At 45.1% G+C, this 17,029-nt stretch overlaps 1 protein-coding gene across 1 annotated transcript in view; it reads right to left on the reverse strand.

Annotated features, from left to right (window-relative positions):
• Window positions 1-17,029, reverse strand: part of LOC122804616 (putative RNA-binding protein Luc7-like 2) — a 1,326,948-nt gene that overhangs the window by 1,076,064 nt on the left and 233,855 nt on the right. The window contains exon 6 of the mRNA XM_044074589.1: window positions 5,222-5,233. Within this exon, the coding sequence (XP_043930524.1) occupies window positions 5,222-5,233 (12 nt within the window). The remainder of the gene's footprint in view (window positions 1-5,221; window positions 5,234-17,029) is intronic.

Here is a 17,029-nt window from a genome sequence, read left to right on the forward strand (position 1 = left end):
TTCTCTTCCATTTTCTTCATTACCTGCTGGGCAGGTTCCCCAAATAGACTGGCCTTATCCATAGGAGCATCCAATAGCTTAGCTTTAACATGATCCGGCAAGACCTGTTCTTTCAACCATGCATGCCTTCTTATCACTGTGCCAGTCATGGCTGATCTAAATGAAGCCTCCAGTGCATCATAGCCACATTTTAAAGAATGGTTACTAACCTGTTGGATGTTATTCACCATTTCTAATACATATTTCTTATCTAAAGATTCATCAGAGGACAGCTTTTTAATTAACTGATCAAGCATAAACTCTTGGTGATGTGAAACTGACAGTTTAAAGCTCTAGCTGAGAGAGTAGCAGAGGTGTAGACTTTTTTCCCCCATCTCTCTAAGGACCTGGATTCCCTTTCAGAGGGAATAGGGTTTTTTGCTGTGGTCGAGGCTACTGCCTTAGGCCCCTGGGATATAGTTTTGGGGTCTGCAAGTGGGGCCTTGTATAGGTGGTGATGAGTGTCTGGCACCCTGTAAAATCTATCTGGTTTGGCAGGGGCTGGAGGTAAAGAATCAGGTGCAGTGCAGACATCATTAAATGCATCGTCCACAACAGATAGGACAGGAGGTATAGCTAAGGGCCTATGTTGTGGTAAGTGCAGAAAAGTCCTAAGCCTTTTTCTTGAATCTGAGAAATCTTGACCCTGCCATTGGAATTGTTCTCTCATGGCATGTAAGGTTTCCCCAAAGGAGAATTCCTCTGGTGGAGAGGCAGCTGGAATGGATTCTTCAGCATCTGAATCTTCATAATTGGAAAAAGGAGCCTCTGGCTGGTCTGTAATGTCTGAGTCATCCATGAGAATCATCAGAGGACACAGGCTCGGGGGGGCTCTGCTCTAGGTCTCTTTTCTGGGGGCTGAGAGGCCCTGTCTGGGTGAGATTGGGATCCCCTAATTAAGGATATTAAATCTTCTGCCAGAGTAAGCATTTGTGAACTAGAAGTGGGCCTGAGTGAGGGTGGTTTAACAGGCACTGTTTTAGCTGATTTGGCTGCTTTAGCCCTGGCAAAGGCCTTAATAGACATGGCTGCAGGAGGCCTAGCAGCACCACGTGCTGGGGTAGATATCTCCAAGGGGATGGTGTCTGATAGATCAGTAGGAACCACAGTAGTAGGCAAAATTTCTGAGGCTGATTCAGATAAGGTAGCAGGAGCCTCAGTAGTAGTCATGGATTCGGCTGAAGATTGACCAGTTTTCTCGGTTTCGCCGAAACCGAGACACTCGCTTGCTTAACCGTGGTTTCGCCGAAACCACGGACCGCATGTCGGTCTTTTCTTTGCGTTTAACAATTTGGGTAGTCGGAGGATCCGGCGGCATAATGTCGCAAAATCTGAGCCGAAAAACTGTTCAGCAAACTCCGACCGGCGCCTAAGCGTTCGGTTGAAGGAAGCACAGGTCCAACAGGCTGCTACGTCATGGTCTGGGCCTAAGCAAGGCAAACAGTAAGAGTGGAAATCTTTATGAGGTATTTGTTTCCCACAAGTTAAACAGTTATTGACTTTTTCTGACATCGGCTGAGGCAAGAAAGAGTCCCCAACGGGTACTTAGCTTTTAGAAGTCTTGGTAGTATTCGGTAGTAGTAATCTCTGGATCTGACCGACCGGCACTTGCGAACAGCTTCTGCTTCGCGCGCCACGCGGCAAGAAAGACTGAGGAAAATGGCGTCGGCTGATGCCTTTATACCCGAAGACCAGCAGAGATGACGTCGGGTGAAGTGCGACATCAGCCGAAGCCGGACCCAGACTTTGGAATCCGGCCGACCGAAGGGCTGCCTGACGACAGGACAACCCATTTGTTATGACTGCAGATGCATCCATGAAGGACATCCCTGTAGTACCTATCAGGCTTAGCAGGGGCCGGTGGAAGTGAATCAGGAGCAGTACAAGCATCATTAAATGCATCATCTACAACAGAGAGAACTGGAGGAATGGCTAAAGGCCTATGTTGTGGTAAATGCAGAAAGGTTCTAAGCCTCTTTCTAGAGTCTGAGAAATCCTGGCCCTGCCACTGAAATTGTTCCCTCATAGCATGCAAGGTTTCCCCAAAGGAAAATTCCTCAGGCGGAGAGGCTGAAGGGATGGACTCTTCAGCATCAGAGTCTTCATAAGGGGAGAAAGAAGCCTCTGGAGGGTTAGTATTATCTGAATCATCAGAGGAATCATCTGTAGAAACTGGTTCAGGGGCTCTGCTCTAGGCCTCTTCTCTGGAGGTGGGTGAGAGGCCCTGTCTGTGAGATTGGGATCCCGGATTAAAGAAATGAGATCCTCTGCTAGACTAAGCATTTGTGAACTAGAGCTAGGCCTGTGAGAGGGGGTCTTAGCAGGCACAGATTTAGTAGTTTTAGCTGCTTTAGCCCTGGCAAAAGCCTTAATGGACATGGCTGCAGGTGGCCTAGCAGCTCCACGTGCAGGGGTGGAGATATCCAAGGGGATAGTGTCAGATAATTCCTGAGAAACTGCCAGAGCAGAAGGTAAATCAGAAGCAGATTCCACGAGGTTGGAAGAGGACTCGGTAGGAGGTACGTTTTCGGCTGAAGGAAGAACCGCTTGCTCGGTTTCAGCGAAACGAGACACTCGCGTTTTGGCGAAACCGCGTGTCGGTCCTTTCCTTGCGCTTTTTGATATTTGCATAGTCGGAGGATCCGATGGCATAATGTAAGCAAAATCGGCGAAAAACTCCTCAGCAAATTCGACCGGCGTCTGGCGTCCGTCGGTTAAAAGAAGCACAGGCTAGACAAGCTGCTACGTCGTGGTCTGGGCCTAAACAAGGTAAGCAGTAAGAGTGGAAATCTTTATGAGGTATTTGTTTCCCACAAGTTAAACAGTTATTCACTTTTACTGACATCGGCTGAGGCAAGAAAGAGTCCCCAACGGGGTACTTAGCTTTTTAGAAGTCTTCGGTAGTAGAAGAATTTGGTAGCAGTAATCTCTGGTTCTGATCGACCGGCACTTGCGAACAGCTTCTGCTTCGGGCGCCACGCGGCAAGAAAGACTGAGGAAAATGGCGTCGGCTGATGCCTTTATACCCGAATAACTGCAGCTGTGACGTCGGGTGAAGTGCGACACCAGCCGAGGCCAGACCCAGACTTTGGAATCCGGCCGACCGAAGGGCTGCCTGACAGGACAACCCATTTGTAAGGACTGCAGATGCATCCTTGAAGGACATCTAGGAATGATGGGTTGAGCATCACAGCTTGCAGCTCTGAGACCCTCCTGGCTGAAGTCAAAGCCACCAATAGAAAAGTTTTCCATGTGCAAAGCTTTAGGGGGGCTTTGCCTGCTGGTTCAAAGGGAGCTAGGGTGAGTTTCTCCAGGACATAGTTAAGATCCCAGGGGGTGAGAGGACGGTTTCCTGGGGGGGGTCTTAGGTGAAGTACCCCTTTGAGGAAGAGTTTCGAAGGTGGTCTAAGATTCAAGGAGTGGATCCAAAGGGAGGCAGGCAGAAATTGCAGATAAGTGTGCTTTTATGGAGATGTAGGCCAAGCTTGTCTGCAGTAGTTCACACAGGTAAGACAGGATTAGAGGGATGTCACTTGTCAGTGGGTCCAACTGTCTTGTGACACCATATAGAACACCTTTTCCATTTAGACAGACAAGATTTTCTTGTGTTGGGTTTCTTGGCCTCTTGCAAGATATTGACCGCATCCTCATTGTACAGGTGTCTGAAGGGGATCAGAATCCTATCAGCCACAGGGTGAGATGTAGAGTCTGCCACTGTGGATGTATCAGAGATCCCTTGTGCTGTGTTATCAAGTCCACTGAGGAAGATAACTTGTGGTGATCGCCCTTGGACAAAAGGAGGAGAAGGGGGAACCAGTGCTGTCTTGACCAATAGGGAGTCACCAGCAAGATTTTCGGTTTGTCCTGCTGTATTTTCAGCAGCACCTTTTGAATCAGAGGGAAGGGGGGGAAGCATACAGCAATTTCCCTTTCCAGGGAATTGTGAAGGTATCTGTTGCCAGTGCCTTGGGGTTTGGAGTCCTGGCGCAAAAGCCAGGTAGTTGCCTGTTGGTGGAGTAGGCAAACATGTCTGTTTGAGGTGTACCCCACCTGTGGACCAGATCCAGGAAGACTTCTCTGAGAAGCATCCATTCATGGTTGCTTGTGGTGGTTCTGCTGAGACAGTCTGCCTGGACATTGTGGAGAGAGGGGATGTAAACTGCCTAGAAGGTAATCCCCTGTGAGGAGGCTAGCTCCCATACAAGTAGAGTTAGTCTGCAAAGGAGGCAAGACTTTGTCCCTCCCTGTTTAAGACACCACAGAACAGTGGTACTGTCCACGAAAATATTTAGTGGCCCTGGCTGGCGGTAAGGGAGGAATGCTTGCAGAGCTAGGAGGATAACCCTCATCTCTGATACTGATGTGCTCTAATGCTTGTGAGTTTGTCCACACACCTTTCCCACATCTTTGGTCCAATGTGGCTCCCCAACCCAGATCTGAGATGTCTACATGCATGATCTGTGTGGGAGGGGGTGGCTGGAGGGGCAGTCCTGGGTTGTCGGCCACTTTACCAGCCACCACTGAACTTCCTGTTTCAAACAAGGTAGGAGGGGGACCCTGAATTCCAAGGGGTGGGAATGTTGGGTCCAGAATGACAGATGGTACCATTGGAGCTTCCTCGCTTGCAGTCTTGCTAGGGGAAACATCAGTTCTGATGTTTGAGGGCGCAATGTAGGTGATCCGTGAAAGAGACAACCTTGTCTGGTGGGAAGTAGGCCTTCATGAGGTCTGTGCGAATCCTGCACCTCAGGAAAACAATGCCCTGACTAGGCTCAGTGAGATTTTTGGTAATTTATCTGAAAGCCTAGAGACTGCAATAGGGTCAGAAGAAACAGAGTATTGTCTGCCTGAATTAGCAGGTCATCCAAGCAGGAGAAAATATGGATCCCCTGGGTCCTGCAGTAGGCGATGACCAGAGCCAGACATTTTGTGAAGACTCTGGATGCAGTGGAAAGTCCAAAGGGCAAGGCATAAAATTGAAAATGGGATGAGCTCACTAGAAATCTCAGGTATTTCCTGAATGTAGACTATTGGGATGTGCAAATAAGCATCCTTTAGGTCCAGAGTTGCCAAGAACCCTTGAGGCAGAAGCAGGGGGAAGAGATTGGGAAGAGTGAGCATTCTGAAGGTGGAGACCTTTAGGAAAGGGTTGAGAAGCAAGAGGTCTAGAATAGGCCTCTACAGTCTTTCCTTCCTTGTTACCAGAAAAATTCATGAGTAAAAACCTCTTCCTTTTCCTTCCAGAGGCACAGGTTCTGTGGTGCCTTGGGTCAGCAGTGCTTGCAATACAGGCTGCAGCAGGGGGAGCTGACTGGTGGGTGGCTTAGGAATGTCTTTTCATACAGGAAGGGAGATCCAAGACATGAAGTAGCCATTCTGAATGATTGAAAGGACCCATTTGTCTGAGGTTATGTGGGACCATGCAGGAAGACTGTGAGAGAGGTGGGCAGACAGGAGTAGAGAGGTTGGGGTGGAGGGAGACAGGCAGATAGTCCGACACTACCTGCCTTGTCTCAAAATGGGGGCCTCTAGTTGGGGGCTGGAGAAGCTCTAGCCGGAGGGGGCCATGGGATGAGACTGTTTTCTTATAAATTCAGTGTTGGCAAGATAGTTCCTGTGGAACTTAGGAATGGGTGAGACTAGCAGGTGCTTAAGGTCCTGCATTTCCTTGCCTTTTTGTTGGACATCTGAATAGGTCAGCAACCTTAGAGCCAAATAAGGCAGAGTGATCTAAGGGGGCATCAGTCAGCTTAGCCCTGAAATCATTAGAGAAAGGCTGAAGGTGTAACCAAGCATATCTCCTTAAGGCAGAAGCGGATGCAGCTGACCTAGCTGAGGCTTCAGCTGAAATCACAGCTACACCTTATGGAATGTCTGTTCACCTGACAGGTGAGGGCTAGGAGGGAGGACAGGGAGGCTTTGGCAGCACAGTATGGGATTTTGGCCAAGTCCTTGGAGGCTTGTTCCAGCAGGGCTAAGGAGTATTTGGCCATGTGAGTTTGGCAGTTGGTGGCCCTGTGTTTCTGGAACCTCGTACAGCTTATCAGTCCTGTGTGGAGCTGGAGGCTGGGAGTCAGGATTGAGGGATGATGCAGAAAAGGCATCCAGAAAGGCCGGCAGGATAGGAGGCACAGCTGAAGGGCTGGGGGTGTCTATCTGTACGAGGTCATAGAACCTCTACTGTACTTCAGTCATGACAGTGGAATCCCACTTGAAGTGGTCTTTCATTTTACTAATAGTCACTCCGAAGGTTAAATCCTCTGCTGGGGAGTCAGGGTCAATGGACTCTTCTTCAGGGGAGTCATAGCCCAGTTGAGAGGAGATCTGAGAAGTGTAAGAGAGAGTCCTCTGAGGAGGAGTTTGAAAAATTCCCTTCGTCTCTCCTGGTAGTGTCCGAGGCTTAAGGCTAAGGAGTGGAGGGACAGGGGTGGGGGCTTCCTACCAAAGTCAGGCATAGAGCCATAAAAGCATTGAAGAGACTCTGGCTGAATGCTTGCCAATCTGGTATGCTTGCAGCTGGTGGAGAAAGATGCTTCGTCTTTTGTTTTTTCTTTAGCGGCCTAGCTGGAGTCCGGGTAGGAGAAGGTCATGAGTCAGAGGGCTGGATGGGATCAGACTGGCCCACTGAGAAATTTGGTTCCCCCTGGCATTGGGAACAGATGCCGGTAGTGCCTCTAAGGACGTGCCATCCGCTCGAGATTGTGTGGCTTCATCAAAGGCACCCATTTTATCTTGTATGGCAGAAGCAGATTCTTCTGCCAGGCTTTCAGCCACAGACTGAGGTACAGTCGCTAGAGGTGCAGCGGAAGTAGGCCACATGGACTTTGGCCTCTTCGGCAGTTCTACTGGGGCATCGGAAACACCTTCCATCCCTAATGCAAGCTGCTTTAACCACTGGTTCTCAAGATAAAGGTTTAAAGTCTGCAATCGACGACGGGTCTTAGGACAGCCTTGTGGTAGTGTTCTTTTCCCAGACAAAAAAAAGGCACGGATCGTGAGTGTCCTTGTGGGGAATCTGCCAGCCACACTTACACTTGCCCCTTCCCGATGACATGAACAAACCATAATTAAATTAAAGAAGGAATGAAAGGATCCTCAACGGGGTACTTATCTAATTTTTTCAAAACCAACGTCTGCGAGTAGCAGGAACACCTAGTGTATGACTGGCGGCTGAAAAGTTCTGAGGGCAGTGCGTGCGGACGTCACTTTTATGGCCCACATTGCTGCTGCCACGTCAGATGCCCAACGCACTCAGAGGGACTGAAAAACTTTGGAATATTGGCCGGACGTACATGAGGGATGAAGGGTAAATCCACTTGTAGAATACTGCAACAATGGAATAGAACGACATATCATTACTGCAAAAAAGACAATAAAACATCTGAAACAGTATCTGGAATTACAGAACAGTCACTACCAAAGATGTAAAGCTATTCTTGAGACTTGAAGATCCCCTATTACATGGCAGTCTTTCATAGGAAGTCTACCCAATTTCAAGGTCCTTAAGCTTTTACACTCTTTGTTGAAGCTGAAATAAGTGATCCAGTTTGTTTTAACAAGGCTGAAATTATTTACGTCCCTTTACTTACAGACTAACTCAATTATGCCCAAATGCTGTGCCAAACACCAAAATAAGAGGGGAAAAAACTTGTGTACGTAACAATGTCAGATCTTCATAATCCAGGTCTACCTACTTCAGCCACAAGCAGCAAATCATTTGGCACCTTTATTTATGACTCAACCAAACTCCTCTCCAACTGCCAAAATCCACTTCACTTCCCTTTCTCTCCAGGATCCAGTCTGCCCTAAACATACTTAGGAATTTCTAACTCAAGGCCAATCGGCCATTCCAGCAGATCTCTGCACATAAGAGTAAAGAGTAAATAGAGCACGATGCACATCATGAAGATCTAGCTAGTGAAAAGTACAAAAAACTTTCATACCGTATGTACTCCTGATCATCCCCCTCAACCTCAGGACAGAGTCCCCAGCTATACCTCCTGGGTGATACTAAGGAGTACAATGGAACACAAGGCAGACCTGGACCCAGAGATCACATCCAGCTTACAGTGCCTTGCAAGTGTGCAAGAAAGAACATTTTGAGAAACAGCCAAAAGAGTTCTTGAAACAATTCTGTGAGGCAGAAAAAGCCCTATCAAAATGCACATTAAGTTTACCAGCTAAGGTCTTGTACTTTACCTATCAAAAGATACTTTAAGTTAGCCATTTGGACAGGATTACCTCCATAACCATTTATCTGCCTCATTTTAAAGTGAAAGACGCAAACTGATCATCCCTAATAACTTCATTTATTCTGTCTAGAAAAAGCAAAACTAATGACAGGCATCTAAGCAATGCAGTAAGTACTCTCTCCTGCTGTAATACTGAAAAAAGAAGATGGGGAGGTTGACCAAGTTTAAGCTCTGTTGCCATCTTAGGTTTATAAACATTTGTACTCAAACTCTATGCTTGTGAAAACATCACACAAGGGGATTTTGAAAGCAAGGCTTCAATTTTAGAAATTGTCCTAACAGAAATTGCCACCAAAAACAGTCTTCCATGACAAGAACTTGATATCTACTGTACCCGCTAGAGGAAGCCCAAATAAGACCCCCCCACACCAAGAATGCCTTGCTTAATCAGCAAGAAAGCAAAGGAAGAAAAGTTCACACCTTGGTGGAGATTAGAAATATCTGCCAAGTGATCCATTACAGTAGAGAAGGTAGATCCCTCTTCAAACCTTGCTCTACTGCACACAGATAGAGTTTTAATTTTATTTGTTACTGTCGGTAAAGCACTGATCCCAATGGATCATTCTAGACTCAGCATAGGAACGGACTATACAACAGTGACAATGGATTCAACAACTCAAACATAACAGTCGGACTTACATACAGTCACAAATTCAAGAAAGGTACAAGTAGTTAAGTATTCCAAGAAAGCTTAAAAGATGTACACAAGTTACAAAATGCACAAGATCAAATTTCACCATAAGCATCCAGAATGCAAGGACCTCCAGGATTTGTTAGGAACACACTACCTGTAATTTGGTCCTTTGCTTTTCAGATCCTTGAACATATGGAATTAAGGATGCTGGCTACAGTGGAGATGTAAAGTGGATTTTGTAGTCTTTGAATGCTACCTCCCCGATTCACTTGTCCTGTATGACTGCCAACCACACAAGATACTAATTTTGATGGAATGCAAATAGTAAACAATTCATTACTGTTCAACTGCTTTCAGACAGGGACATTTGGACAAGTCCTCAAATTCTGCAGCTGCCCTCCAGTGGCAGCGCTGTGTAATACTTGGTTCTACAAACTAACCCATTCTGGAATCACTGCCACTTCAACTTCTATCAGAACACTGCTCAAAAAGTACCAGTTGAATTATTTACTTTTTTAAACAGCAGGTTATGTGCACTTCTCTGGTTATTTGGAAGCATTCAATGAAGAGTGGCGAGGTGAACTTCATCACAATATCGTCAAACACTTTCCTTCTTGCGCTCTCTCCTGCATTTTATTTTCTTTCTGCTAAAGCTGAATGACAATTTAAGAGCGACCTGAAAACTTCACTGCCTAAGCCATGCATACTGGCATACTGCAGTGACTGATTCAACTACTCTGGTCACTTAAGTATTATGCAGCAAACTCACAAAGAAGTTATTCACAACGAAAATTAGTCTCCCATGTGCATCCCACATTCCCATGTGGCAAGCTGTTTAGAGTAACCCTTTCTCGGCTAGAGAGATATAATCTAGTAACACGCATCAATAAATTCCAAGCCTTGACGGAGAATGCCCAACAAATACATGTACTTGCCAAAATGGTACAGTGCAATTGGCACACTGTTTGGGGGGGGGGGGGCAGGACCAAAGGGCACCTTTCAAAATTCTCCTTCCAGTGGGTAGCAGTCACTACAACTGAGCAGGCTAAAGGGATTTTAGTTCAACATTCGGACTGCGGGGGAGGAGGGCACAGAAACTTGCCTGGACTTCTAGGATATGCTCCGTCAGATCGGACTCTTGAGGTCAGTACTTGGGGTGACTCCATGCAGAAAGTTCAAGAGTTCCCTCTTATACTTCCTTGTCTTGAGAAGACATGGATGGACGCTTCTTGGGGACACAAAGGTGTGAGGAAAACCATACAAGTGTTCTGACACATTGAACTACTTTACTGATGCATCTGGCAAGTTAAATGCCACAGTGCATTCTGTGGTAGTCTGCCTGCATTTATTTGGGCCATGTTTGTTTAATAATAAAAACTTTGCAAACTTTTATTGAAACCAGAGGCCAAATAAAGTTTTCCCTAGGTGGCATCATGTTGGGCATAGGGCCACCACAGGCTTTAATGTATATGCATATGTCCATGCACATTGGCAGGCTTTAGATATGCCCTCAAGATTTAACTTTTTGATACTAATTTTGATGGAATGCAAATAATAAACAACTCATTTCTGTTCAAAATTGTTAGACATGTTATTTTGTGCATTTTTATGTTATTGGTATTTGTATTTTATTAGCGTTTTGTGAAAACACCTAAATAAACTTGAACAAGCTGGGAAAGAAATTTAGAGCCTAACAGCATCATACAGAGGTGCCAAGAAACATGCGGTCCGTCGCTCCACCATTTCTGCAGTTTAAGAGGAAGGACTAGATTATGCAAGATCAATACTTTACACAAAGGAAAAATGGTATACAGGACTTTCATGGAACCAACTAGAAAAAAAAAGAAATGCTTAAAACTACTTCACTGTATGCTGCACTCTTGGGACAGAATGCTTAAAACTACTTCACTGTATGCTGCACTCTTGGGACAGATTACACAGAAGGGAAACATTATGATGTGTGCTCATGTTTGATTTTAAATATTCAAGCAAATGATAATCCTCTGTTTCCTCAGGCAAGAAATTCCAAACTTCATAACCAAATAATGAAATAGTTTCTTAAATCAGTACTGAATCTGCATCTCTCAAGCAACCAGTCACATTTGGTCCATCGTTCTTCCTTTTCGGTTTTATAATTCCCACAATCATTAATTACTTTGCATGCATGTTTCACAGCATCCTTTTTCTCAAAACAATGAAATCAAGACTGAAAAAAAAAATTCTCAAAACTACTTATTAAAACAATGCAAGCCACCTGCCTCAAAAGGGCAAGTTGTAGTGGCATAAAAATGAAGGCCTTGCTACTATCATCTTACTTGTTAAGGCAAGCAGTTTTCAAGTTTTATTTAAGGCAATTATTTTTTAAAAACAAAAATATAGATTCACAACTCTGCAAAATCCCTAAATGCCCAGTATTATATCATATATCATGGACACTGGCACTAACACATTTTTTGTTCACCTTGATTACTCAAAGTTTGGATGTCAAGTTTCAGAAAAAAAGGAGAATATTCAGCCTGTTTTCCTTTTTTTTTTTTTTTTTATATAAAGGAAAATTGTCCTATGTCCTTTCTTACAGTTTAACTCGACTCTTACGTTTCTTTTCTCCCTACAATATGGTCCAGTATTGTGTAGGTACCAGAAACAGTACAGTTGTGGTACCTACCATAAATGTATATGTTCGAGTGTATTCACTGTTGCAGTCATTACACTTGGGTTATCCTGCTGGCAGGCTACCCACAGTCGGCCCGAGTTCCAAAGTCTAGGTCCGGCGTCTGTTGCTGTCGCCTCTTCTCTGACGTCAGTGCGCCAGGGGTATAAAATATGCAACAGATGCCATTTACTTCAGTTTTTCTTGCCCCAGAGGTCAGGTGCCCCCAAATAGGAAGGCTGGAAAAAATTATGCCAAAAAACATGCATGTGCTAAAATAAACATTTCCTTCATCTACAAGCAATTACACCACATAGGTTGTATAGAGTTGAGAAGTACAGAAAAGTCCCAGCAAAGTAAAGGGGGATGGTGGTTGGGTAACCTGGACTGCAAAAGTGAATACACTCAAACATCTACATTTATGGTAGGTACACAACTGTACTATGTTCATAGTGTTTCACTGTTGCAGTCACTACACTTGGGTAGAATCCCAAAGCTGAGGTTGGGTGGCTGGGCCTAAACAGGATTAGGAGATTCTACCAGGCCCAGCAGAACTGCAGTGGCAAAGCCTACTCTGGATTTAGAATAGAGAGGTAAGTGGTAGTGCTTGGTGAAAGTGTGCACTGAACTCCAGGTTGCAGCCTCTAAAATTTCTTTGGTTGGTACTCCTCTGAGAAAGGCTGCTGAATTGGCTGCTGCTCTGGTAGAATGTTGCGCATAGCAGAAGCAAATGCAGTGTCCTATCCATTTTGAAATGGTCTGCTTTGAGATAGGCTTTCCTTGTGATCCTGCAGCATAAGCTACAAACAGTTGCTCAGTTTTTTCTGAAAGCTTTTGTTTTGTCCAAGTAGAATCGTAGCTGTCTGTGTATATCCAAGGTGTGCAGAAGTCTCTCCCCTTTATTCTGGGGATTTGGATAGAAAGTTGGCAAATGAATGGTTTGGTTAACAGCCACACTGGAGATCACCTTTGGCATAAATGTTGGGTTTGTCCTTAGAGAGACCCTGTCCTGATGAAAAATGATGAAAGGTTCCACTGCCATTAATGCCTGTAGCTCTGAGACTCTTCTTGCTGAAGTTATTGCTAGGAGCAGAGCAGTTTTCCATAAGAACTTTATATCAGCTGTGTTGGCTGGCTCAAAAGGAGTCAGTGTGAGCTTTTCTAAAACAAAATTGAGGTCCCAAGTAGGTATTGGTGCTCTCCTTGGGGGTCTTATGTTTTTTGCCCCTCTGAGGTACTGCCTTTAGTACTGGATGTGAAAAAATAGGAGGGTCCATATTGTAATGAGCTGAAATGGCAGAGGCATGGATCTTAATAGATGAGAAGGATAGGCCTTTATCCAGCATCTCAGTTAGGTACTGTAAAATCTGAGGTATACTTTGTACGAGTGGTTCGAGTCCTTGTGCCTGGTTCCAAGCACATAATCTTCCATTTTTCTGCATAATATTTCCTAGTGCTGGGCCTCCTGACTTCTAAAATGACATCCATAACAGCTTTAGAGAGAGGTGTGGTCCGAGTGACTATATTATCTGCCATGCAGCCAGATTTAAGGTTCTGAGTTGACTGTGTAGAATCTGGTTGTTTTGTTGAGTCAGAAGAGGAGGAATTTGAGGTAAAGGCCAGGCTGGGCCTTGAAACAAGCTCTTCAGGATTGGGTACCAGTGCTGGCGTGGCCAGTCTGGGGCAATCAGGATCATTTTTGGCTTCTCGTCTGACTTTTAGGAGCACCTTGGGAAGAAGAGGCAATGGAGGGAAAGCATAAACTATCAGGGTTTTCCAGCTGAATGAGAGAGCATCCACTTTCCATGCTTGTGAGTGATAAGTCCTTGTGCATGTAAGTTGGCAGTTGTAAGAGGAGGCAAAAAGATGTCCGAGTGTCCCCATTTCCTTGTTATCATGCTGAAGACCTTTGGATTTAGTTTACATTCGTGCGGATCCATGAGATTTCTGCTTAGTTCGTCTGCCAGTGTATTTTTTGTTCTTGGCAGGAATTGTGCCTGCAGATGTACTTGATAGTTCAGTGCTGTGTTCAGTGCTGTGTTCCACAAAGTCATGGCTTGCCAGCAGAAGGGGTAGGAATGTGTGCCCCCTTGCTTATTTATGTACCACATAACTGTGGTGTTGTCCGTCTTTAGTAATAGTTGTCCTGGATGTAGTAGATCCTTGAAAGCTGTCAGGGCATTCTGTACAGCTAGCATCTCTTTTTGATTGATGTGAAGATGCATTTGTTCCTTGGGCCACGTGCTCTGAAAACATTTTCCTGCCATGTGTATCCCCCAGGCATAATCCAATGCATCCGTTATTACTGTCTGCCTGGCTGTGGGTAAAGTGAAAGGCTGTCCCTTGTTGTGGTGACAGGCTTGGGACCACCATCGAAACTATAATTCCCTGTCTACAACAGGAGTTATTATTGTTTCCAGGCTGTGGCAATGCTGAGTCCAAACATTTTTTTAGATACCATTGTAGTTTCCTCATATGCAGTCTTGCATATGGAATTAGTAGAATGCAGGATGCCATGAGGCCCAGGGCCTGCAGAATTTTTCTTGCAGGGAGCTGGGTCTTTGTTGCCATCATTTGAAAGTAATGAGTCAGTTGCCTTTGTTTGTCTGGCGTGAGATAAGCCATCTGGGCAGTTGTATTTAAGCTTGCACCCAGGAATATTATCTCTTGAGAGGGCACTAGTTTTGATTTCTTTTCGTTTACTGTGTACCCTAGGCAAATTAATAATCTTTTTATAAATGCCAGATGTTCTAGTAGAATGTCCTTGCTCTCTGCTTGAATAAGACAGTCGTCCAAGTAGGGATATATTTGAATTCCTCTGTCTGCAAAATGCAATTACTGGTGCCAGGCATTTTGTGAAGACCCTGGGCGCAGTAGATAAGCCAAAGGGCAGTGCAGAGAATTGGTAATGCATTGAACCAGCTATGAATCTGAGGTATCTTCTGCAAGACTGTCTGATTGGTACATGCAGGTATGCCTCCTTGAGGTCGAAAGTAACTAGCCAAGCCTTCTTTCCCAGCATGGGTAGAAGTTGCTGCAGTGTTAACATTTTGAATTTTGGAACATCCAGGAAAGTATTTAGGATTGACAAGTCCAGTATTGGTCTCCATGCTTTTTCCTTTCTGGGTACCAGGAAAAGTCTTGAGTAAAATCCTTGCCCCTGTTCTTGGTGTGGTACTTTCTGAATAGCTCCCATGTCCATGATAGCAGCAATTTCCTTTTGTGCCTCTGCCCATTGGTTTTCTGGCAGGTCCGGCATACCTTTTGATTTTTGGAAGGGTGTTAAAGTGGAACCTGTAACCCTGAGAAACTATATTCAGTACCCATTTGTCCTGGGTGATTATGTGCCAATTTTGTGAGAAAAATGCTAGCTTTCCCCCTAGGGGTGCTGCCAGAAGTTAAGTGCTTGGCCTTGGTAGAGGGAAGTCATTGGGACTGTTTCCTATAATGTTGTGATTTGTCTTCTCCTTTGGGGTCAGAAGCAACCCATTGTTTAGGTCTGTAGGAGTCTTGGGGTTAAGATCTGCCTCTCAGGCGTCTGTATCTGCCTCTTTGTGGCCTGTCTGACACCGGAAAGGACCAATTTTTTGAAGGCTAGTTTCTGCTAAACCTAGGTGGTTGAACCTGTAAGAAATCCTTTACGGTCTGCATTGATTTTGCTTTATCCTCCATTTTTTTTAACACTTCTTCTGCCTTAACACCAAACAAAGTATCATGCTGTAGTGGAGCATCCAATAATTTTACTTTAACATGTTCAGGTAAGCTTTGTTCTTTCAACCAAGCATGCCATCGAATGACAGAGCCTGTAACTGCGGCTCTGCAAGATGCCTCTAATGAATCAAAACCACACTGCGGAGTATGCTTTCCCACTTGTTCAGCTGCATGCAATAAATCCTGTATTTCCTTATTATCAGGACTTTGAGTTTGTAAGCATTTTCTGTTTCAACAAAGACATGAGGTACTGTTGATATTTAAACATATGAAACTGGCAGTTTAAAGCCCTTACAGCTAAAGTAGCAGAAGTGTAAACTTTTTTCCCCCATCTATCCAGAGCTCTAGAATCCCTATAAGAGGGGACAGGGTTCTTTTGCAGTGGAAGCCTTAACCCCTTTGGGACCCTGAGAAATTGTTTCTGGGTCAGCAGCAGGGTTTTTATAAAGAAATTTATGAGTCAGGGACTCTAATACCTGTCTGGCTTGACTGGTGCAGGGGGTAAAGAATCAGGAGAAAGACTGGATTCAGAAAAAAACATCATCAACAACATCAAGCACAGGGGGGATAGCCAGGGGCCTGTGCTGAGGCAGTAAAAGAAAGTCTCTGAGCCTCTTCTTGGATTCTGAATAATCCTGGCTCTCCCAGTGGAAATGCTCCCTCATGGTGTGTAGAGTTTCCCCAAAAGAATAATCCTCAGGTGGAGAGGCTGAAGGGATAGATTCTTCACCATCAGAGTCCTCATAAGGAGGGAGAGAATAGCCCTGATCTGAAGAGGAATCAGAGGAAATAGAAACCTGGTCAGAGGAATTGTAGTCAGTGTCTTGCCTAGGCCTTTTATCAGGAGGGGGATGGGAACCCCTGATCAAGTTAATTATGTCTTCGTCCATTTTAAGCATCTGTTTCTTTGGCATGGATGACTGTCCAGGAGAATGCTGTACTTGTTTCCTTGTCTTTAATGGTGTTTTTGACTGTGCCTTGGCTGCTGTAGTGGACTTAATAGCAAGCTGTGAAGGTCTGAAAACACCCTCAGAAGCAGATGCCTGCTCAGCAGCTCCAGACCCATCTGAGGGAATAGTTTCCGTAAGCCCAATACCTTGAGTATCCAGTGGCCTAGTTGTCTCCACGTGGGAGTCTGATATGGCCTGTGGCTCTGAGGTAGCGGGTGTCGGGGGCTGCAAAAGCGCCTCACTGAGAATCGGCGACTGGCCTAGAAGAGGCTTTGTCGGTTTTGGACCTCGGATGCCTGTCCTTTTCCTTGTCTTTGCGTTTTTTATGAATTCCGGTCATCAGTTGTTCCGACGGCATTATGTAGTTAAACCTTCGGCCAAAGTAATGTGAAGAAAAATCAAACCGACACTTAATAGTGCGTTTGTTGAATCTAGAACAAAACCGACTAGTAACGTCGTGGTCAGGGCCTAGGCAAGGAATACAGTAAGAATGAAAATCCTTATGAGGTATTTGCTTCCCACAAGAAATACAATTGTTAACTTTTACTGACATTGGTCTGGAGCAAGAAAAAGTTTCCTCAACAGGGTACTTCGCTTTATTGAAGACTTTGGTTCTGAAACTCTTTTTTCGAAAATCTCAGGAGTCGGCCGACCGGCACTTGCGGACTGCTTTTGCTTCAGGCACCACGCGGCAAGAAAGACTGAAGAAAATGGCGTTGTTTGCATCTTTTATACCCCTGACGCACTGACATCAGGGAAGAGGCGACCGTAACCGACGCCGGACCTAGACTTT

The sequence above is a fragment of the Protopterus annectens genome, chromosome 1.part1, assembly GCF_019279795.1.
Source record: "Protopterus annectens isolate FY-2018-M chromosome 1.part1, PAN1.0, whole genome shotgun sequence".
In the NCBI taxonomy this organism is placed as follows: Eukaryota; Metazoa; Chordata; order Ceratodontiformes; family Protopteridae; genus Protopterus; species Protopterus annectens.